The sequence below is a fragment of the Narcine bancroftii genome, chromosome 6 (genome assembly GCF_036971445.1).
Source record: "Narcine bancroftii isolate sNarBan1 chromosome 6, sNarBan1.hap1, whole genome shotgun sequence".
NCBI lineage: Eukaryota > Metazoa > Chordata > Chondrichthyes > Torpediniformes > Narcinidae > Narcine > Narcine bancroftii.
Window position 1 is genome coordinate 64529789 of NC_091474.1, and position 24937 is coordinate 64554725.

The 24937-nt window shown below is 40.7% G+C and overlaps 1 protein-coding gene and 1 long non-coding RNA gene across 8 annotated transcripts in view; one reads left to right on the top strand and one right to left on the bottom strand.

Annotated features, from left to right (window-relative positions):
- The window catches only part of lyst (lysosomal trafficking regulator), a 344523-nt gene that overhangs the window by 91980 nt on the left and 227606 nt on the right, over positions 1 to 24937 (bottom strand). For all 6 annotated transcript variants that reach the window (XM_069885166.1, XM_069885165.1, XM_069885164.1 and 3 more), the window contains exons 25-27: positions 21053 to 21222; positions 18160 to 18390; positions 8272 to 8438 (exon numbers count right to left, since the gene is read on the bottom strand). In XM_069885166.1, the coding sequence (XP_069741267.1) occupies positions 8272 to 8438; positions 18160 to 18390; positions 21053 to 21222 (568 nt within the window). The remainder of the gene's footprint in view (positions 1 to 8271; positions 8439 to 18159; positions 18391 to 21052; positions 21223 to 24937) is intronic.
- On the top strand, positions 15507 to 24210 carry LOC138736157 (uncharacterized). Of its 2 annotated transcripts, none has more exons than XR_011340119.1 (4): positions 15507 to 16407; positions 19607 to 19684; positions 22714 to 22873; positions 24147 to 24210. It is a non-coding gene; the product is annotated as an uncharacterized lncRNA (long non-coding RNA). The 2 variants fall into 2 exon arrangements; XR_011340118.1 differs by lacking the exon at positions 24147 to 24210 and adding an exon at positions 23755 to 24068.

Sequence of the window (24937 nt, forward strand, 5' to 3'; positions counted from 1 at the left end):
CTTGTGCAGAGAACTTCACAGATTCCCTACTCTCTGGGAGAAGCAGCTCCCCCTTATCTCTTTCTTAAATCTATTCCCTTGAATTTTGAGTTCTATTCTCTCACACACCAGTGGAAACAACTTCAATCTTATCTATTGTTTTGATAAGATCTCCCCTCATTCTTCTAAACTTCTGTGAGTTCTGTCCAATAGTGACTTACTCTCTCATCATCGGCTAACCCCCTCACTTCCATAATCAACTTGATGAAACTCCTCTGCATTGCCTCCAAGGGTAGTATATCCTTTCTCAGGAGACCAGAACTACACACGGTACTCCAGGTGTGAACATACCAGATGTAGCAAAACCTCCCAACTTTTAAGTTCAAACCCTCTGGCAATGAAGGCTACATCTGATTTGCCCTCTTGATGACCTTTTGCATCTGCAAACTCACCTCTTGTGATTCATGCACAAGCACTCCAAAGTCCCTCTGCACAACAGTATACAGCAATCTGTCATCATTTAAATCATAATCCTATTGATTAATATTTCTTCCAAAGTGGATGATTCAACATTGTAGTTCATCTGCTAGATGTTTGCCTGTTGATTTAACTTAGGGGTGGCCAACCTTTTAATTTTAATTTTGACATACAGCATGTTAACAGGCCACTTTGAGCCACGAGTATGTACTGGGGGTGTAGGTTAATTGGGCAGCATGAACTCGTGGGCCGAAATGGTCAGCTAGCATGTTGTACGTCTAAATTAAAAATTAAAAGGTTGGCCACCCCTATCTATATCTCTCTGTAGACTCTCCGTATTCTTTACCCAATTTGCTTTTTCACTCAATTCAGTGTTATATGGAAACTTAGAAACACAGTATCTAGCCACCTCTTCAAAATTATTTACGTATATGATGAACAGCTGCAGGCCTAGCATCGATTCATGAGGTGTTCTGCTCACCACTGATGCTAACTAGAGAAACGCCTATTTATTCCAACTCTCTGCCTTTTATCTGTTAACCAGTCCTCTATCCATGCTAATATATTACCTCCAAATCTTTATGCTGATGTCTTTTGTGGCACCTTATCAATGCCTTTAGAAACCCAGGGATACAACATTTCAGTTCCCCTCTATCCACTGTATTTGTTATATTCAAATAACTCAAGTAACCAAGACCTGCCATTCTTGAATCCATGCTGTTACTGACTGATAGAATAACTTCTGTTCAGTTGCCTCACTATTTCTTTCTTAATGATAGCTTCAAGGATTTTCTTGAATATGGATACTATGGGCTGACTCCAACTGGCCTATATGGTTTCCTTCTTTTTGGCCTCATCATTTTTTAAATGGAGGTGTGTTGCTTTCTGTCTTCCAATCTTTCAAAGCCAGACATCTTTGGTAAATGCATATACTATAACTTCCGCCATTTCTTTCAGTACCCTGGGATGCATTCCATCAGGATCAAGGGATTAATTTACCTTTAGGCCCATATGTTTAATCAGTACTACCTCTATAGTGTTGTCTCTTTAGGAAGAAAATTTTATTCTCATCCTTTGTTTCTATCATTTGCCCTGAATTTTTCTCCCTCCCCTCTTTGGGACCTCCTGGACCCATCTGTCATTATGCCAGTCTGTCACCTTACAAAATTTCAGCACTGACAGGTTTTGTCTCCACCACCTGATCTCTTTTTTCCTCTCTTGCCTCTCTCTCTCTCTCTCTCCCCCTGTGTCTGGCACATGCTTATCAACTGCCTCTGTCCGTGATCATTCACCCCTCCCTGGTTCACCAATCCCCACTGGCCCCTGTCCAACCCCTCCCACCTCATTCACTTTATACTGGCTATCTCCCCTCTGCATTCTCGTCTTAATGAAAGACTGTGGCCTAAAATTCTCACAATTCTTTTTCTTCCATTGATGTTGTTTTACCAGCTAATTTTATAGCAGATTGCTTGTTACAAGTGATAATTTTATTATACAGGTACAAGGCATAGAACACAAGAGAGGGAGAACAAGGCTTAAATTAAGCTTTAGTTAAATTACAGTGCATAGTTTTATAGAAAGGATGTGATAGGAATAGAAATCTGTGAAGAAGTTGCCAGGGCTGAAGTTTAATTATGGGAAAAATTTGCCAGGATGGAGTTGTGTTCTCTAGATTAGATAAGTAATATAAAGTTTTAAACAAGATGTATAAAATTATAAAAGCCTTGGATAAAGTGACAAAAATGACAGGTTTCACCTCGTGATGAGAATTTTAATTGGGGCATAGTACAAATTAATGACATTAGATGGGAGTTGAAAAAAAGAGTGTTTTCACAAATTGTGAGAAGCTTGAAAAGACGGTAGAGAGAAAAACGTTCACATTTAACATTTACAAAAGCAAAAGATCACATATGCTAGATTTGTTAAATAAAAACAGAAGATGCTCAAAAGAGAAAAATAGTGCTTTGTGAATTACTTTCCAGAAAAAAAAAGAAACTAAAGTTAAGATGCAGAGAAAGAGTGGAGGGCAAGAGAACAAATGGAGGTTGTCATCGCATAAGGAGGAGGAGGAGAATTTGGCCATTCGAATCATCAAGTGTGTTCTACCCTTTAACCTTTGATTTCCTTCCTTCTTAAGAACTTATCTACCATCTTAAATATATCCAACAATTTGGCCTCCACAGCCATCTGCAGCAACAAATTTCATAGATTCACCAACGTCTTTGACGTTTTTGTATTTTTGAGGCTGTGCCCTCTGGTCCCAGACTCCCCCACCATAAGAAACATCCTCTCCATGCCATTACCCTATGGTACAAGGGAAATAAGAATATCTGCAGATGCTGCGATTGTAGTAAAAACACAAAAGTCCTAGAGGAACTCATCAGGCCTTGCGCATCCATAAGAGGTAAAGATATATAACCAGCGTTTCAAGATATGATCACAAGATAAAGGAGCAGAAGTAGGCCATTCCGGCCATCGAGTCTGCTCGGCCACTCCACCATGACCTAAACCATTCTCACATTTAGTTCCAATTTACAAGATCACAAGATAAAGAAACAGAAGTAGGCTGTTTCTTTCTTTTTTCTTTGGCTTGGCTTCGCGGACGAAGATTTATGGAGGGGGTAAAAAGTCCACGTCAGCTGCAGGCTCGTTTGTGGCTGACCAGTCCGATGCGGGACAGGCAGACACGATTGCAGCGGTTGCAAGGGAAAATTGGTTGGTTGGGGTTGGGTGTTGGGTTTTTCCTCCTTTGCCTTTTGTCAGTGAGGTGGGCTCTGCGGTCTTCTTCAAAGGAGGCTGCTGCCCGCCAAACTGTGAGGCGCCAAGATGCACGGTTTGAGGCGTTATCAGCCCACTGGCGGTGGTCAATGTGGCAGGCACCAAGAGATTTCTTTAGGCAGTCCTTGTACCTTTTCTTTGGTGCACCTCTGTCACGGTGGCCAGTGGAGAGCTCGCCATATAATACGATCTTGGGAAGGCGATGGTCCTCCATTCTGGAGACGTGACCCATCCAGCGCAGCTGGATCTTCAGCAGCGTGGACTCGATGCTGTCGACCTCTGCCATCTCGAGTACCTCGACGTTAGGGGTGTGAGCGCTCCAATGGATGTTGAGGATGGAGCGGAGACAACGCTGGTGGAAGCGTTCTAGGAGCCGTAGGTGGTGCCGGTAGAGGACCCATGATTCGGAGCCGAACAGGAGTGTGGGTATGACAACGGCTCTGTATACGCTTATCTTTGTGAGGTTTTTCAGTTGGTTGTTTTTCCAGACTCTTTTGTGTAGTCTTCCAAAGGCGCTATTTGCCTTGGCGAGTCTGTTGTCTATCTCATTGTCGATCCTTGCATCTGATGAAATGGTGCAGCCGAGATAGGTAAACTGGTTGACCGTTTTGAGTTTTGTGTGCCCGATGGAGATGTGGGGGGGCTGGTAGTCATGGTGGGGAGCTGGCTGATGGAGGACCTCAGTTTTCTTCAGGCTGACTTCCAGGCCAAACATTTTGGCAGTTTCCGCAAAGCAGGACGTCAAGCGCTGAAGAGCTGGCTCTGAATGGGCAACTAAAGCGGCATCATCTGCAAAGAGTAGTTCACGGACAAGTTTCTCTTGTGTCTTGGTGTGAGCTTGCAGGCGCCTCAGATTGAAGAGACTGCCATCCGTGCGGTACCGGATGTAAACAGCGTCTTCATTGTTGGGGTCTTTCATGGCTTGGTTCAGCATCATGCTGAAGAAGATTGAAAAGAGGGTTGGTGCGAGAACACAGCCTTGTTTCACGCCATTGTTAATGGAGAAGGGTTCAGAGAGCTCATTGCTGTATCTGACCCGACCTTGTTGGTTTTCGTGCAGTTGGATAATCATGTTGAGGAACTTTGGGGGACATCCGATGCGCTCTAGTATTTGCCAAAGCCCTTTCCTGCTCACGGTGTCGAAGGCTTTGGTGAGGTCAACAAAGGTGATGTAGAGTCCTTTGTTTTGTTCTCTACACTTTTCTTGGAGCTGTCTGAGGGCAAAGACCATGTCAGTGGTTCCTCTGTTTGCGCGAAAGCCGCACTGTGATTCTGGGAGAATATTCTCAGCGACACTAGGTATTATTCTATTTAGTAGAATCCTAGCGAAGATTTTGCCTGCAATGGAGAGCAACGTGATTCCCCTGTAGTTTGAGCAGTCTGATTTCTCGCCTTTGTTTTTGTACAGGGTGATGATGGTGGCATCACGAAGATCCTGAGGCAGTTTACCTTGGTCCCAACAAAGCTTGAAAAACTCATGCAGTTTGGCATGCAGAGTTTTGCCGCCAGCCTTCCAGACTTCTGGGGGGATTCCATCCATACCTGCTGCTTTGCCACTTTTCAGTTGTTCGATTGCCTTATATGTCTCATCCAGGGTGGGAACCTCATCCAGCTCTAGCCTTAGGGGCTGTTGAGGGAGCTGGAGCAGGGCGGAATCTTGGACTGAGCGGTTGGTACTGAAAAGAGATTGGAAGTGTTCTGACCATCGGTTGAGGATGGAGATCTTGTCGCTGAGGAGGACTTTGCCGTCTGAGCTGCGCAGCGGGCTTTGGACTTGGGGTGAGGGGCCGTACACAGCCTTTAGAGCCTCGTAGAAACCCCTGAAGTCGCCAATGTCCGCGCTGAGCTGTGTTCGTGTTTGGTCCATCATGAAATACCTCAAAAGAAGGTATGTGTTCAAGAATAGGTTCAATGGGCTCAAAGAGAATCAAGGCTGGACATGTGTTATCAACAAACAGTGGACTTTATTTATGTACAGGAGAATTCACAAAAGAACACACAAACACACAGACCAATCTGGAATAATACACAAATAACTATACATCGGGTGTGAATAAATCACGACTAAACATTCTCAACTCCTGATTGGGAATGTGAGGGTTAAACACACAGTACCATCAATTCTCTCTATCTCTAACAGGCACAGCACACTAACAAACAAACAGTAAATGAATTACATCTAACAAGTATATCAAATGAATCTGGTCTTCAGCATCGTCCACAGTCAGGATCTGGGATGAGCCCATTGCATTCAGCCCTCCGGAGCTGCCTGTGGCCTGCAACCTGGAGTTCAGTGATGGTCTCCATGCAGCAACAGCAAACAAAGAGAGACTGCACGTGCTCGGCTTTTTCAATGCAAGACTCATCCACATGACCTGTGAGGACCAATTGTGCTTCAAGCCTTATGTGTAGGCAGATCTAACCCTTGACTGGCAGGTGAGGTTACTTCCAACTAGACTACATACAGAGAGGTCCACATTCCCACCAGATTCCAGATAGAGAGGTCATGGTATCCTCATAAACCACACTCACACAATGTCCCAGAAGGAGAGGCCACATGACCCTCCATAATCCACAGTACAGAAGGGCTCAAGCCTGAAACTTTGGTTATACATCTTTACGTCCTATGGACGCTGTGGGACCTGCTGAGTTCCTCCAACATTTTTGTGTTTTCCCCGCTCTGATACAACTTCCCTTTTGCTTTCTTTCATTCTTTTTGGATCTTAAACGCATTTCATCCCTTTCTTTGCTCATGAAAGATAATTGACTGAAGCTTTAATCGTTTCTCTCTCCAAAAATGCCATTTGACAGACTAGTTCCATCTAAAAAAGAGAGTACTTGAAATGTTGCAGACAATAAGCCTGCGGAGCTAGAAATTAATTTTTGATTTATTTGATGTACATTAGGGCCAAATGACCACTCTCCTTTTTATCTCATAAATTTCTGATTTTACAATTTGCCATGATCTAACTGCATAATGAGAGAGTGCAATGCTCTAAATAGCCTCCTCCAGTTCTTGGGTTTTTAGAATCCCACCACTTCAATGTTTGTTTTTATGCATCCAGCTGGGGTGCATGGGGGAAAGGGGGTTTGGGGAGTAGAAGAAATGCTAAAGTTGACTTATAGGATTTAATCTACAATTAGCCTTGCTGTGATAACAAAATTCAATTTCAATCTCTATGTCCTTGTTCTCAAATATTTAAAGCCATCTGGTATGACTCCCCAAATTCAAAGGTATAGAAAATGCATTCTACTGCACACACCTTTAATGCAGTGCCATCACACTGGGGTTCATATTAATCTTGAGACTTTAATCCACACTTCAACATTCTTCACGCATCTAATTATTCAATGCCATCATCCACAGTAGAAACAAGCACATGGGTTCAGTTGCCCTCTAGTTATGGAAATGATTTTCAAATAACTTTTCCTAATTTTTCTGATTGACTTAATTGATCAAAAATGTAATTTGAACTTTTATTGTGATTTCCATATTACCTACAAGAATCTTGTATTTTAAAGTTACTGCTTTAAAGGCACTGTTTTGCTTAGATCACGAGATCAAAAGCCAGTACCCTGAAGCATAATGTTTAAATTATTAAACCACTCATTACAACAGCAGTGTAATGGACCTGATGTTTCAAGGTTTACAATAGTGCTATTAGGATTAAGGGACTGTTCTGCCAAATTAAAGTGAATACCTATATCATTTAAAGCGTTGTAACCCACACAGCTTTAGACATTAAGAAAGATCATTTTTCTGGATTGTAGGAACTCAATTAGCTAAATTTCTTGGCTGTAATATTACATTTCCATGATTCTATGACAAATTTTAAAAGTTGATGAATTTTCAGCATTTTATGTCTCACAATTAAATATGTCATAATTGAATATGGCATCACGAGCAAAAATTCAACAGCAGATTGGGGGCAGCACAGTTAGTGTAGAGGCTAGCACAATGTTATCACAGCACCAGTAACCCAGGTTTGAATCCAACACTGTAAGGAGTTTGTTTGTTCTCCCCATGTCTGCACAGGTTTCCTCCGGGTGCCCCAGCTTCATCCAACATTCCAAAGATGTACAGCGTTGGTAGGTTAATAGGTCACATGGGTGTATTTGGGTGGTGCGGGCTTGTGGGAGTGAAGGGTCTGTTACTTCTAAATTTATCCAGGAATGATATTCATGTGGATTTCCAGCCAGGGGATATTCATTAAGGGACCAAAAGGAGAATATCGGAAGTAAAACAGGAAGGGAACTTGGAAGGAAAAGGAAAATAAGGAACACAAATAAGTATATACGTTAACTGAAAGGATGAATGTGCACCAGCTTCAACTTTCACAGTATTTATACATGACTTAAACAAAGAAATTGAGAAAACTTATATTCATGTTCAAAATCAGGAGATACATTAAAGACTGATGACAAAAGGAAACAAAAGAGGAAAAATTATGGACGGTCTGCTGGCTTATCCTTTTTTCTATATTCCTAAATGAGAGAGCTGCCTTAGAGGTACTGGCATCTTAGAATACCAAAAATAAACACCAACACCTTAAAGAGATTTCACAACTACATATTAACACTTGACTACTCTTCATCCTCTCACATACCTATAGAATTTTAGCTTTATATAGTTCTGATGGAGCATTAGAACATAGCATTAAACAAAACTAATTTAAGGCAAAAAATGCCAACATTATTAAAATAATACTTGACATTAAAATGATTAAAAAGTAATACAACTGAAGCTAACCAGCAAAATGTTTACCACTCCTGCATGATATATCTTTATTTTCAGTTACTTGGTTTGCAGCAATTCTTAAAATTACCAAATGGGAATTGGTTACATTAATCCTCCTCTACCCTCCTTAAAAATTGGCAAACATCAAATTTCAATTGAATAAACAGGTCTTCTGGGTGAAGGATGTCAATTTCACTTTTTAAGAAAAGAATGAAGTTAAAATAAGTTAATTTCTAAATTTTTAAAATCTTTTCAATGATCAACTTTTTCCTGTGAAACTCTTGAATTTTTAAGGGTACCTTTAGTTTTCGTATCCTTGCTGTTCTCCAGGTATCCAAGCAGTGTTATTAAATCTTCTATTATGCGAAAATATGGTAAACCAGAGGAGCTGCAGGAATGGATAGTAACTGCCACCAGTAACTGCTGAATATCACACAACAGCAATTTGTACTCACTCAATGGAATGCTGTAATTAAATAAAATTAGAGAATTTAATAATATAGAATGAAATAAGACAATCCTACAACAGGACCATGGCAAATATTGTCATTTATAAAATAGAAAAAACCTTCATTAAAGTTATTTGAAGGTAGCCGACTAACAAAGTGAATTCTTGATGTTAGATAACTAGTTGAGATACCAGGTCAAACTACATGAGTAGTTTGAGCTTCTATACCATCAAATTAGAATATTTTGTCCCTACTACTCATACTCAATGGCTATCCGATAGGATGGCATGTTTAACTTTGGAAAAAAAAATCAGATGCTCTAGCAATGTAACAGGTTTGAATTTTTTTAATTTATGGGGTCCTTTTATCAACTATTTTCATAATTTATACGATTATTCAGATATTGTTTTGTGATTTTAGTCTCTTTATGGTAGTAAATTTATATGCAATTACAAACATGTTTGGAAGGGAATGGGGTAGATTTTGTAGAATAGTAATATCTTTTTTTTGTCTTTTTCAATGAGCCATTTTAAGTGTCACAGTTCGGCGGGCAGAAACCTCCTTTGAAGAAGACCGCAGAGCCCACTTCACTGTCAAAAGACAAAGGAGGAAAAACCCAACACCCAACCCCAACCAACCAATTTTCCCCTGCAACCGCTGCAACCGTGTCTGCCTGTCCCGCATCGGACTTGCCAGCCACAAACGAGCCTGCAGCTGACGTGGACTTTACCCCTCCATAAATCTTCGTCCGCGAAGCCAAGCCAAAGAAGTGCGTAATATACTTTTTTTGTTTTTCCTTTAGTCTGTTTGTTACTTTGTTTATATATGTTTTTTCTACATATAATTACTACACCTGATTATTCTTTTTTACGTGCTTTTATTGAAAACTTAATAAAATATTGAAAAAGAAAAAAAATTCCAAAACTTATCATAGAGGCAAAACAGCAATGCTATTTGCATCACTGTTGAATGATACCCAATGCATGGAGTTATTTATGGACAACAGATTAAAATTAGCTGACAGCTAACTATTGTGATTTGACAATCTCAGGAGGTAACTGAGATGAATCTTTCATTTGAAACTTCTGGTAACTGTTTCAATCATTGAGGATGTAATATTCTGATAGTTCCTTTCAAGAATGTTAGATATAGGTCATTGGGCCACCAGTGCCTACACAATGATTCAGTAAGATCATGATCGATACTTTATCTCAGCACCACTTTCCTGCATTTGTATCATGTACCTTAATTCCTTGAATATCTAGAAATCTAAAATCTTTGTTTTGAATATGCACAGCAGCTAAGCCTCCACAGCCCACTTGAGTGGAGAAATGCAAAGCTCACCCCTCTCTTGGATCAAGATGTTTCTTCTCATTTGTATTCTGAATGCCCACCCCCTTATTGTGAGTCTGTGACTCAAGTCATCCCAGCCAAGAGAAACATCAAATCCACATCTATCCTACTGAGCCCAGAAAGAATCGATATATTTCAATGAAATTATGTTCTTGTTCTTCTAAACTTGAGAGAGTATCGGTACTGTGCTGTCTGATATTGTGACAGTCTGCAAGGCTTAGTTTGATTGAGGGATGCTTTGGTTTGTCCATGTTACATATATCATGTATGTAGAAGTGCTCGATTAAATAAATTGTGTACATTTGTTTACTATTGTTTAAATTAGATTAAATAAATTGTTTATATTTGTTTCCCTGTCTCTACGCCCCCTCCCCCGCCCCACACACATGCGCGCACGCAAAAGTGAATATTATTCCCTATCTCAAAATATTGGCTATAATGTAGGGGATACCTGTATTTCAATGCTAGAGTTAGGATCTATTCTAGTTGGCATGATGTATAAACAGAAAATCCTGAAAATACTCCACAAGCCAGCCAGCATATGTGGAAAAAGAAATAGTTGATGTTTCAGGTCTGGGGCCCTTCATTAGCACTGGGAAAGAGAATACAAATCACCAGAGTGGGAAGAAGGCGAGCAAGATAGTAATGGAAGTCTCAGGGCTTGCAAAAGATGTCTGTGACTTGAAACTCAGACTCCCAAAGCTAGCTCCGCTACAACTTCCTCCCCAACACCTGCTATTGGACTCCATTCCGTTCCTTGTTCTTCTGTTTCTGTTCCATTTCCTCTGATTATACATTATTCCACATGAGTATTTCAAAGGGATCACTTCTTTCATTAGTCCTGCTTTGCTCGTTTTCATTTTATGACATCGCAGGAGATCAACACTTGTACTTTCACTGCTTCCCTTCCCACCAACTAGAATGGAAATAGATTGAAGCAGTGGTTCACTAGCACTTCTTCCAGTCTAATGTATTGCAATCAGTGTCCCCAATATGGTTTCCTGTACACTTGAGAAACCAAATGTAATTACTTTGCGTAGCACCTGCATTCAGCCTGTAGGAGTAACCCTGAGTTTCCAGTTGCCTGCCACTTAAATTTTTCATCCTTCTCCAAATCTGACCCCTCTGCCTATGGGTGCCTGTACTGTAAAAGCAAGACCCAAAGCAAGTTTCAAGAATAACACATCTTCTTCTGTCAGGGCATGCTGCACCCTTCAGGAAACAATACTGTCCCGCACCAGCTGCCCCACAGTGTGGGGACTGATATAGGGTTGTGGGGAGAGAGTGGGGCAGTAGGATCAGTGTGGGGACGTCCCACGTGGGACGTCCCCGCGCTGACAGCCAGCCATCCCAACCCTGACAGCCCGAAGGGACAGGAGCCGGAGTGTGCTCCGAGGCGCCTCCCGTGAAGCTGTCCCTTTCACATGGCCAGTGCTGCTCTTTCAGCGCTGCCACCTGAACGACCATTCCACAGGTCTGAATCTGCTTCTGCAGGCGCATTTTTGGCGGAGAATGCACCTGAAGAAGCCTTTAGAAAGGCAACTGAAGGGTTAAGCAGAATGTTGATTTGTGGGAGGGAGTAATTAGAATTAATTGGCAGGGACAAATAAAATGAAGGGTAGCTAAAGAGGAGTGGCCCAGTGAATTAAGCTGAGGCTTTGGCTGATCTCACAGAGATAAGGCCAGTAAATTTCTTTAATGAATTTAATTAACTTAGGAGTGGGAAATGGAGGCAGTGTTTAGGACAGTCCAGTGCTCTGGTTGTGGGATGTGGGAAGTCAGGAACAGCACATTTGTTCCTGATGACTGCATCTGCAAAAGTTGCATCCAGCTGCAGCTCCTGAAAAACTGGGAAGAAGGAGCTGGATGAATGGTGGATATTAGGAAAGGTAGAGATAGACAGGAGTTTCAGGGAGGCAGTCATCCCTAAAAGTCAGGAGAGGGAAGGGGAAGAGGCAGACAATGCAAAGCACCTCTGTGGCTGTTCCCCTCAACAAGTATACTGTTTTAGATACTGTTTGGGGGGGGGGGGGGCGGGAACTATCTACCAGGGACAAGTTGAGATGGTCATGTCTTTGGCACAGAGGCTGGTCCCCTGGCTCTGAAGGGAGGGGGTTGAGAAGAAGAGAATGATGGTGATTGGGGACTTGTTGGTTAGCCAAGAGGATAGGAGGTTCTGTGAATGAGATTGAGGCTCCTGGATGGTATGTTGCCTCCCAGGTGCCAGGTTCAGGGATGTCTCTGGTTGAGTTTATAGCATTCTGGAAGGGGATGGCAAGCAGCCAGATGTCATGGTCCACATGGGGATGAGGTCCTGAAGAGGGAATACAGGGATTCAGGAAAAACCAAGACCTCAGGAGAGGTAATCTCAGAAATGCTGCCTGTGCCAGGGTCCAGAGAGGGAAGGAACAGAAAGTTGTGGCTGAAGAATTGGTGCAGAGGGCAGGGGTTCAGATTTGTGGATCATTGGGATCTCTTCTGGGGAAGGTCTGAGCTGCACAAAAATGACAGGATGCTCCTGAACAGGAGGGGGACCAACATCCTGGCAGACAGATTTGCTAGAGCTTTTGGGGCGGGTTTAAACTAGTTTGGCAGGGAGATGGGAATCAGAATGTGAGTGCAGAGTTTAGGGTAGAAGGACAAAATCATGATTCTATGTCCTTTCAGTTGGTGAGGAAGGACAGACAGGGGACAAAAAATAAGGCAGCCAGTGAGAGGGGTTTAAATGAGTCTTTCAATTCTAGGAGTATTAGGAATCAAGGAGATGAACTTGGTGCATAGATCAATATGTGGAACTACGATGTTGTGGTCGCTACTGAAACTTGGCTGGAGGAAGGGCAAGATTGACTGACACAGGTACGTGGGTTTATGTGTTTTAAAAAGAATAGGATGGGAGGTAGAAAAGGAGTGGGGTGGGGGAGTAGCATTAGTGGCCAGGAATAGTATCACTGTTATTGAAGGAAGGATGCTGTAGAGGGAACGTCCACTGAGTTGGTGTAGGTGGAAGTCACAAATAGGGAGGGAGCTATCACTGCTGGGAGTAGTCTATAGCTCTCGGGACACAGAGGAGCAGGTAAGCAGGCAGATTTTGGAATAGTGTGGGAAATACAGGGTTGTAGTTATGTATGATTTCAATTTTCCTAATATTGACTGGCATATACGGATTGCAAGTGGGATAGATGGGGCTGAATTTTTCAGGAGTATGCAAGAAGGATTCTTGACCTAGTATGTGGACTGGCTGACAAGAGGAGAGGCCATATCGCATCTGGTTCTGGGGAATGAACTGGTCAGGTGGTGGACCACTTGGTGGGGGAGCATTTTGGTGAGAGTGACCACAACTCCCTTAGCTTCAACATAGCTATGAAAAAGGATTAAAATGTCAAACTGGGAAAGTACTTAACTGGGGATGGGCTAATTATGAAGGGATGAGGCAGGACCTAGTGAGAATAAACTGGAAACAAATGTTTAAGGGTGAAAGCACAGAAGTAATGTGGAGGAAGTTTAGGAAACAACTGTGAAGGGTTCAAGATGGGTTGGTTCCACTGGAACAGGGAAACGATGGTAGGAAAAGAGAACTGTGGCTGACGAAACGGGTCAGTCAATGAGTCAAGAGGAAGAAGGAAACTCGCATTAGATATAGGAAGAAGGAAACAGGAAGGGCTCATGAGAAGTATATGGTCCCTCTCGCCCTGCTTAAGAAAGGACGGAAGAGCTCAAAGGGGACAAGAGAAGGCATTGGCATATAGAATTAAGGGGAATCCCAAGGTGTTCTAGGCATATGTGAAGAACAGAAGGATGACAAGAATGAAGGTGGGGCCGCTAAAGCATAAAGGAGGCAACATGTGCCTGGAGGCAGAGGAGGTTGGGGAGATCCTAAATGAATACTTTGCATCAGTATTCACAAGAGAAAAGGACCTTAATCTCAGTGAGGTTTTTTTTTTAAATTTTTTATTTTTCACACCATAAACCACATTGACCATGATACTCTCAGTGATGTTGAAATTGAACAGGCCTGTGTGCTGGACAATGTGAAGATTAAGGAGGCGAAATGTTGGATCTTCTTAACAACATTAAGATTGATGTCCCTGGGGCTGGATGCGATATACCCTAACCTGCTGTGGGAAGTGAAGGAAGAGATAACTGGGGCAGTAGCTATGATATATGAATCCGCTTTGGCCACAGGGGAGGTGCCAGAGGATTGTAGAATGGGAATTTAGTCCACTTGTTTAAAAAATGTAATAGATAGAATTCTGGGAATTATAGACTGGTGAGTTTAACGCCAGTGGTGTGTAAACTAATGGAGGCGATTCGTAAGGATAGTATCTATGAGCATTTTGAGATGTACAGTCTACTCAAGCGTAGTCAGCATGGTTTTGTGAAGGGAAGATTGTGCCTCACGAGTCTAATTGAGTTTTTTGAGGAGGTAACAAAATAAATTGATGAGGGTAAGGCAGTAGACTTGATCTATATGGACTTTAGTAAAGGATTTGACAAGGTCCCCCATGAGAGACTCATCCAGAAAGCCATGAGGCACAGGATCAGAGGAACCTTGGCTGAGTGGATAAAAAATTGGCTTGTAGCAAGAAATCAGAGAGTAGTAGTGAAAAGAAAGTACTCTGCTTGGAAGTCAGTGATTAGTGGAGTGCTGCAGGGATCTGTTCTGGGTCCCCTGAAGAGGAAGAAAGATGGGTCAGTCAGTTTGTGGATGACAGTAAGGTTGGAGGAGTTGTTGATGGAGCTGTCGAAGGTTACAAGAGGATATAGACAGCATGCAGAGGTAGGCAGCAAAGTGGCAGATGGAATTCAATCCAGTTAAGTGTGTGATGCATTTTGGAAGGACTAACCAGACAGCTGAGTGCAGGATTAATGGTCGGTTGTTTAAGAGTGTGGATGAACAGGGGGACCTTGTGGTCCAAATTTATGCATCCCTCAAGGTCACCACACAGGTTGATAGGATAGTTAAGAAGGCCTATGAGATACTGGGATTCATCACTAGAGGGATTGAATTCAGGAGTAGAGAGGTTATGTCACAACTCCACAAATCTTTGGGAAGACCACACTTGGAGTATTGTGTGGAGTTCTGGTCACCTCATTGTAGGAAGGATGTGGAAGCTCTGGAGAGGGTGCAGAGATTTACCAAAATGCTGTCTAGATTGGGAAACAAGTCTTATGAGGCAAGGTTAGCAGAGTTGGAACTTTTCACTTTGGAGTGTAGAAGTATGAAAGGAGACTTGATAGAGATCTACAAGATTATGAGAAGCACAGATAGGGTGTACAGCCAGCACCTGTAACCCAGGGCAGGATCAGCAAACATCAGAGGACATGTGTACAAAGTGAAGGGAGGTATGTTTATGGGAGACATCAGGGATGTTTTTTTTTTTACACAGAGTTGTGGGTGCCTGGAATGCCTTGCCGGGGATGGTGGTTGAGGCTGAAACATTGCAGGCATTTAAGAGACTCTTAGACATGTAAGAAAAAAAAGAGGGTTATGGGGTAGGGAAGGTTTAGTATTTTTTTTGGAAGGACCATATGGGTCAGTCCAACACTGAGAGCCGAGGGCTTGTACTATGCTGTATTGTTCTGTGTTGGAAAAGTGGAAAAACACTAAATGTGGGAGGAACTCAGCATATCAGGCAGCATCCATGGAAGGCAACAGATAGTTGACATTTCTGATGAGATGAAAGTTCTAGGACCTGAAATATTTTTCTCTTTCTCTCTTTCTACAGATACTGCATGATCTGTTGAGAATATCCAGCATTTTGATTTCCTTTCAGATTTCCAGCATTCAGAACTTGATTCTCAATAACTTTTTTTTGTGACAATGAGGTCTTTCATTTTAATTAAGATGTTTTTAAACTAGCCCTTTTTCTTTTTTGTAAACTTTTCAGACTTGGTGTAGCTATGTCAGTCAAGGTAGAAGCATGGTCCTCCTAGAGGATACGGGAGATTTCCAGTGGCATTTCCTGCGAGAAGGGTAATTCAGCTGCAATTTCTATGTGAATTGGAGCTGGAGTCGAATGAACAGGATCATCCATTTAATCAAGAGGGTCATAGATTGCAGCTATGGTGATGTGGTCACACCCAAGATGCAGGCTGCAGATTGTCAAATGACCAGTAAAAGTAAAGGAAATAAACAATTAGTCCAGAGTTCCCTGTGGCCATTCCACTTCGTAGAAATTTACTGCTTTGAATAAAAGGGAGATGACCTATTAAAGGGTAGCAGCAACATCATCACTGACACCATGACTGACTCTGCGGCTCATCAGGGAAGGGTGAAATCAGTGGAGTGATAGTGGTAGGACACTTCATATTTTGGGCTGCATAGAAACATTTCTGTCACTGCAAGATTCCAGGATGGTCTGCTGTCTCCATGATGCCAGCGTCCAGGATGTGTCTGAGCAGTTACAGAATATTCTGAAAGGGGAAGGTGAGCAGCCAGAAAATGTGGTCCACACTGGTAACAATGTTGGAAAAGAGATGTGGTCCTGCAGAATGATTTGCGGGAACTTCACGAATACTCGCTTTCTGCTAATTTGCTTTTATGAAGAAATCTGTGTTCGCTTTTATGAAAGGATTTTCGCTTTTACAAAAAGCAGCCAGCGAGGCAGTCAAAACTCAGTTTTTCTGATTCTGGTAAGTGAAACTACAATGTACATACAGTACATTATTTCTACTTTATATAGGCTGTGTAGTTATCAATCATTCCCATGTTATTTTAGGTTTTAGGTGTTTGGTGGGGCTTTTTTGTGTCTGGGAATGTTCAAATGGCAAGTTCAAAAGCAGGACTTCAGGGTTGTAATTGCAGAGACACAACCAGAGCTAAGTGCTAGGGAGGCAAGAACTAGGAAGATAGTGCTCTTTTCCAGGACAGGTGATACTTGTTCAAAAGGGATGGGTTACACCTAAACTGGAGGGGAACCAATATCCTCACATGGAGGTTTTCCAATGCCAATTGGAAGAGATGAAACTAAAATGACAGGGGAGTGGGAACTAGATCAGTACTTAGAAATGTGGTAGCTAGTACAGATACTTGGTTGCAAGAGGGATAGGACTGGCAACTTAAACGTTCCTGTCTTTCGTTGTTTTAGATGGGTTAGAGAAGGAGGTAAAAGAGGTGGAGATGTTGAATTTCTAATCAGGTTATATTTTTGGTCTCCCAATTGCTGAGAGGTTGAGGCACAGATATAGAGATAGATTATGGAAAAGTGTAAAAGCAACAAGATTGTCCTAGCGCGAGACTAAGTTTCACATTATTGACTAGGTCTACCCTTAGTGTCAGAGGCTTAGATGGGATAGAATTTGGAAAGGCATCCAAGAGGGGTTCTTAAAGCAGCATGTATATAGTTGAACAAGGGAAGTGGCCACACTGATCTAGTATTGGGAAATAAGCCTGGCCAGGTGATCAGAGTTCGAGTGAGAGAGCATTTTATGAATAGTGATCATAATTCTTTAAGTTTCAAGATAATTATAAGAATAAACTGAAACTGACAGGAAAATACCAAATCAAGGAATGGCAAATAATATTATTAGTCAGAGCTGGGGAGTTAATTGAGAGCAGCTCTTACCAGGGAAGTCTAAAATTAATGTGGGAATTTTTAAGGACCAGAGAATTAGAATACAGGATCAACATGTTCCTGTCAGGAGGAAGGTCAGGGATGGCAGAGTAAGAGAACCTTGGATGACAAAAGAGGCCACAAATCTAATCAAAAAGGAAATAAGAGTATATGCAAGATTTAGGAAGCTAAAATCAGACAAAGGATTGGAGAAATACAAAGATTACAGGAAGTGGCTCAGCAGGGCATTAGGAGGGCCAAAAGGTAGTGCAAAATGTTGTTGGCAAGCAGGGTTGAAGAGAAGTCCAAGGCATTTTACAGAGCATGATGAGAGAAAGGATAGGACAGAGGGTAAAGTACTAAATGAGTATTTTGCATTTGTATTTACCAAGGAGAAGGACATGGAGAATATTGATAGGGAGCACAGTGTAGAGAATACTACTGTACTGGAGTATTTTGAAATCAAGAAAGAGATCATGTTGGGTCTTTTGAAGAGCATAAAAGTGGGATTAATTCCCGGAGAATGATTATTGGGTGCAAGTTATTGCAAGAGGTAAAGGAGGAGATTGCTGGGGCCTGGATACAGAGTAGCACCATTGTCCAAGAAGGGAAATGGGATAATAAAAAAAAACTACAGGCCAGTGAGCCTTGCTTCAGCGGTAGAAAAACCACTGGAGACAATGCTCGGGGATAGGATTAATGCACATTTGGAAAAGCATGGTCAGATTAGGGACAGACTTTGTCTTACAAATATTGACATTTGGTATTTGCAAAGAATGTAACACAATATGAATTTACAATACATTAAGACCATCTATGACAAATTTCTTACCCATTCTGTAGTCCATTAAGTGCTGCCAAGGTGTTGAACAAGACATACAGCAAGCCGTTGTCGAGAAGTATATCAGTTAACTTGGGGCAGGCATTCAGAAACTGGAGTAGAACATACAATATGTGGTGCACTAATGCGTTTTCATAGAGAGAGTTTTCAATGAGGCCCAACATAGGAATAATGCACCTTTTATGGAATGGGTCAATATGAGCCACAGCATCTGGATCCAACCTGTTCAAATTCATAGAAAGGCACATCCCAAGTTGGACATTAATATTAAACTTGCAAAATATGTTTATTTATAACACATACTGGTAGATGTTCCAGCCATGCACAGGTAATTACCCAATCAAAGTATAAAAACAAGTTAAGTTACTCCCAAGCACTCGTGTCTCATTTAAGTAGAGATTCAGAAGAAATGGCAAACTAGCATCTTCCAGATACAAGTAAGTGATTTATTTGAATAGTGCAACAAACTATCCCAGTTTTGGCACAGGTTTCCACTATTTTATCCTGTCGTCTGAGAATAAAGCAACTGAACTGCTGCATTCAGCTGCGATCTGGTAACCCAGGTAGTTCACAGATCTAAAGTCCTCATAAATTATCTTAAATTTGGCACTCCAAAACAGTTAAAGTAAACACAGTTAAAGTAAAGCCCATGTTCTGTAGATTAACTCCCCAATACAGAAGGTGATGTTCTGCCAGGCCTTTTCTGCAGCCATCTTCAGCTCCTGCTTGTTTCGGAAGCTTGTCCCCTGAAGTTTTCTCTTCAGCATATAGAAGACATGTTCAATTGGATTCGGATCAGGAGACTGACTTGACCATTCAAAAATTTTCCAGTTTTTAGCTTTGAAAAACTCCTTTGTTGCTTTTGCAGTACGTTTGGGATCATTGTCTTGTTGTTGGATGAATTTGGAAGCATTTGCTCAAACTTGAGCAGACAAGGTGTTTCTATGCACCAGAGAATTCATTTTGCTACTGCCATCAGCAGTTATGTCATCAATGAAGATGCATGTGGCAACATTGCTGTTATGCTTTGGATCTTGCGACTCCACACAATGCTCTTGCCATCACTCTGATACAGGTTAATTGTGGTCTCACCGGTCCAGAATTCTGCAGACTCTTTTAAATACTGCAATCTGGCCATCCTGTTCCTGTGGCTAATTAGTGGTTTCCATCTTGCAGTGTTGCTTCTGTATTTCTGTTCAAGAAGTATTCTGCAGACACATCCACACCTGCCTCCTGAAGAATGTTTCTGATCTGTCGGACAGGCTTTTGGGGAATTGTTTTCATTATGATGGGAATTGTGTCATGAGCAGTGGAGGTCCTCCTTGGCCTAATAGTCCAATTGAGATTACGGAGTTCAGCAGTACGCTTTTTCTTCTGAATGATGTTCCAAACAGTTGATTTGGGCGATGTCTCTTGCTGTTTTATTCTTGTTTTTCAGGCTCATAATGGCTTCTTTGACTTTCATTGGCACATCTGTGTTCCTCATGTTGAAAAATAGCAACTACAGACTTCAAAGGTGATTAAAAGCTTCGAAGCAAGTCGAGCCCTTATACCTCCATCAATGAAGCAATTAAGCATACCTGAGTACTCACAAGCACCTGTGAAGCTAAATGTCCCAAATATTATGGTGCCCTGAAAAGAGGGAACTATGTATAAAAAGTGCTGTAATTTCTACATGGTCAAACCAAAATGCATACAAATAACCTTGAATAAAATTAGGACTCTGCACTTGAATAACATGCAAATTGTTTGATAACAAAATTAAAACTGTGGACCATGGGGGAAAATAAAGGAAAAAAAAATGTTTTTGTCCCAAGCATTATGGTGGGCACTGTGCATCCTACATGTGTCCATGTCTCCTCCTAAAGCTCCAAACATATGTGATAGAGACCTGTGAACATCTCAATGTTTTCAGCACCCTCTCAACTGAAAGTTCATCCAAGGTTGAAGAATGGTATAGGAAGTAAGTATTTTGATTTAGGAAGCACTGGCATCAGTCCTGGGCAAAGAGGAAATCACTCAGTTTCTGAAATTGACCTGGGCCAGTATCATGGTGAACCAAGTAAATATATTTTTAAAAAATTGTTTAACCTAATGGCAAAATTGGATATAGTTGGAAGGTCTCAGAAAATAAAATCAAATTCAAACCAAGTAAGCAAAAAGTTATATCTGTGGAATAATAATAGAACAAAAATGAGTAACAATTTTGGCAAAAATTAGCAGAGGAATGAATATTACAAAAGACTTGAGTTGAGAACAAATATTTGGAACAAATTACCCGTAGTTGATTTAACAGAAATAAAGAATTAAATTTAATTCTGGTTAAATTTTCATATTGTGATCAAAATGGATGAATGTTAACATTCATCTACTTAATGGGACAGTTGCAAAGTGAGAACTGTTATAAAGTCTAATGGATTTAAGATTTGGAGAGAAAAGATCACAAGATATAGGAGCACAAGTAGGCTCATTGGGTCATTGAGCCTCCAAGATACGAGATGGAATCAGTTTAGGTTGAGGTGAATCACAGCAAAGGGCAGAAATAATTGGTGGGGGTAATTAAAAGCTATATTGTTGAGTATAGATTAATACATCACAAGTACAAATCACAAGGGTATATTACAATAATTCATGGAGTTTAACTATTGCTGCACACTGGCAACTCAATGAAGATCTCCATCTTATCCTGAACTGCATGTCACTCATCCAATTACCTCATTCACAAGAGACAATCAAGACATTAGTGGTTTGGACCTACTGTCAGATTAACTAGCTCATCTTCTCCACAGCAATACATAACTGATGTGAGAGAAGATATTTTTATTTTAGGTAAGGTGACTTTAATCAATGCGCATCAACAAAATTCACAACAAAATGGACATACTCTTCATCCAGATCAACTGCCCGGCCCAGCAGCATCTCAAGGAAACATTCCATCAATCCTTGTGTCCCTTGGTGAAGATAAAGCTGATTGGCCAACAACGAAAACCCATGGTTTTTCAAGAATTTTTCCTTTTGCTCCTTTGATGCACGTGTGAAATAGGCATCCAGCAGCTATTAATAAAACAGAATTATGAAAATGTGATGGAGTTTTTAAAATAAAAATGCCATCTATGAAACTACATAAATGGAATCACACAGACTCAGAAATTATTCAGCCACTGTACCGTTACTAACTTTTGATTAAATGACCAATTAATCTTATTCTTGCTGGTTCGACAATTTCTTCCATTTTAGTGATACATAATTCGCTGCTGAATATGCTTCCATCAATCAAGTGATGAATCCCAAATCTGAGTGATTCAAATTCTTTGCACTTTTGGCAATTACTTTAAATCTGTTGCTTCTGGTTACAGACCCATTTGCCAAAAGAAATAATTTCTCTTTCATTTGAATATCTCATGATTCAGAGACAGCAACTCAAATTCCATGAATGCAATTCCAAAACTCTAGAATGGGTAGCAAAGCACTCAAATGTATGAAACTAACAGGACAGTAGCCCTACAGACTAGCCAAGCAATCAGATAAGCTTGACAAGATTGCAATGAGAGCGCAAAAAGCAAGCTCGAGAAAGGGACTGTGATTCAATGCTAACTCTGAATTCCATGTCAGCAGGTAAAAGAGGGAGAAGGGAATGTCATCATTACACTTAACCCACTTCAACCATTGAATGATGAACCAATATTCCTCCTCCTTCAAGAAAGGTGTATAGGAATCTACCTGATGCTATGGAAAACTGCCCAGGTATTTCCACTTCACAGAAAAGCAGGACAAATCATGCACAGCTGATTACTGTTCCTTCATCTCATTCTTAACATCCAAGGGACAGACAGATAGCTGCAATGTTATCAAACAGCATTTACCAAATAACACACTCAGAAATACTGTAATTAATTTTGGTTCTCCCAGATCCCCATTTAAAATTCATTACACCCTTAAATGTAAACATGAACAGAAGAGTTGAAATCTGGTAGAGAGGTCAGAGTGAGTGTCGTCAATAGCTCCAATACAAATGAAATTAATGGGAATCAGGGATGAAAAAAAATAAATTGTCTGAAATCATGCCCTACGCAGAGGAACTTGCTTCTTCAGTTGGGATGTCAATCGCTTCTGCCCAAGACACTAGAGTTTTGGAATTGTGGATGTCCCAATTGCAACCATTTTCAGCTGCTTCATTAATTAATTCCTACTTGATATCTGGCATGGAGAGAGTCACTAAATGATTTCACAATAACTAGTTTTCTTCAAACAAGTTAACTAACAAAATAGTCTCTGCAGGCATGCACAACAGACACAAATTCTACTTAATCTGATAAACCGTAATGTGTTCCACACAAGTGCCAGGAAATTACCACTTTCCCCATGACAGTGAACTGCAGTTCTGTACTATTATTTAGTTCCCATACCATATGGGAAAAATTTATTATGCGCTTCCCCGCATTTGGAATGAGTTTCTTCCTCTGCATGAAAATAAAAATCTGTAGATGCTGGAAATCTGAAATTAAAATAGAAAGTGAACTGAACATTAGCTCTCTCTTTCCACAGATGCTGCCTAGCCTGTTGATTAGAAAAACTTCAGTCCAGACCAAGGAACAAAAGAGCTGCAGAAGGGGAACAAAGATGGGTAGAAAGGCCATGATCATAAAATAATCAATACTAAGACACAAAATGGAGCTTCTGTCATCGACAACTTAAGTCCCACATGGTAAGTTACCTCTTTGGAACAGGAAAGACAGGAAAGGATATTTTAATCTTTGTACAGGCTCCAACACTTTGTAGAAATAGGGTTTTTTTTGTTGTTGGGGTTGGGGTGGGTTATATTGAGGGATTAATGCACTAATTAAGATGATCTATTTTACTAATATATTTTTGTAAGAGCGGGGTTTGTATTCTGTATTATCTTTTTAAAAATTATTATAAATAACGTTTTTTAAAAAAAGGAGACAGGAAAGGGTAAGGGATAAGAAAATTACTTCACTACATATTAAAAGTGATTAAATTAGAAGAAAAATATTGATATCCTATGCTTGAGAAAGAGGAAATTTAAAATGGGCATTAAATTTCATAGATATTCCTGTAGCAGGAGGAGGACAAGAGAGATTCGTGAGTGGCTTACAATTGTCTTAGATTTTTAGGACAATGGGACCAGGTTCATCCTCATTAACAGAAAATGGATCAATATTCTTGTGAAAAGGTTTGCGAACTGCAGTTTGGGGGTGGATGGGCAGTGTTAAAAAAAAAACTGGCAAAGGAATGAGCCCCAGCACCATTACAAAAAGGAAGAAGGCAGGTAGCAGATTGAAACAGGTAGTCAGAGCTAGACTAATGAATAGTTAAACATTACACTATTAGAAAGTCAACAAATTATCTAAATTGTGTCTAAGCACAAGGAACACCTGTGAATAAAGTGTTGAAATGGACAAAGAATTGAAAATTTAGTTGGTGAGCAGGTGCAAATGACAATGTGAAATATGACACCACACAAAATGCTGGAGAAACTCAGTGAGTTAGCCAGAATCCATGGAAGGTAATAGATGGTCATAGTTTCAGGCTGTAACCCACATCCTTATCTATTGCCTTCCACAGATGCTGCCTGACCGCTAAGCTCCTCCAGCATTTTGTGTGATGCTCTAGTTTTCCTGCACCTGCAATCTTTCTTGTTTATCTATGTGAAATATGGCAGTGATTACCGATACATGGCTCAGAATACGAGATAAACTGGACCCAAATCTTTCAAGGTGCAGCAGGTGCCAGAAAGATAATGATAGAGAGAAAATTGAGCAGATTAAGGAAGAAAATACAATGCTGAAGAGAGAAAATGAAAGAGAGGACATCCTTAAGGACGAAATCCACTTGGTTGCTGCAAAGCAAGAATAGCACAATTACAATAGTGGGGAGTAGAATCATTGGGCTAATATTTGAATAAAAGTGAAAAGTGAGTGAGTTTTATTTTTATTCAGGTGAATTTCCTTTCTCAGCACATTTCTGCCACAACAAAGTGAGAGTGATTGGAAGATATGATTCTTAGGAATGAAATGGCCCACATTGTCCATGTACTTGAAGAAATACTTCAAGAAATACTTCATGGAATAAATGTCAAAGGATGAGAAGCAATCTAAAGCAGATCTTGTTAAATGGAGGGATAATTTGGTGGGATAAGAGAGCATTAACTCACATGGTTTGTATTATCAAATGGACAAAACTTAAACATTTATTGCAATAAGTGAAACTAAGCTTTTAACGGATGCAAACCTAGAACACTGATGTGGTGAAGTGAATAATCTCACATGGGAATTTAGAAAGGATAAGGCCTACAAACTCATTAAGGCTGTCAGATCGATCAACCTTTCCCATCAAAATAATGAAACCATTATTTGCTCATTACCTGCGAACTTCTCCGCACACTGAATTGAAACCTGCTTCCATCTCCAATATTTTCAAAATCAATAACGTTTTTTTTTAAAAATTCAAGCCAAAATTCAGGCAAGAAAACTGTAAACCACTTTACTTGTGTGCTCTAGCCTTTCTGACAGACACAGCACTGTACTATCATTGACAATTTGTACATTCACTGTGGAAAAGATATTTCAATATTTAGATTATTATAAAAGGTAAAATCAATATCAACAGAGAATGTAATTGAGATGAGGTTTGTTCACTACAACACTGTTAACAAGGATTATGACATCCAGTGTTAGACATTCTGGTAATCCATTTGTGTAGACTTCAGGCTGTCCTGACCAAATCTATGAATGGATCAACTGTTTAT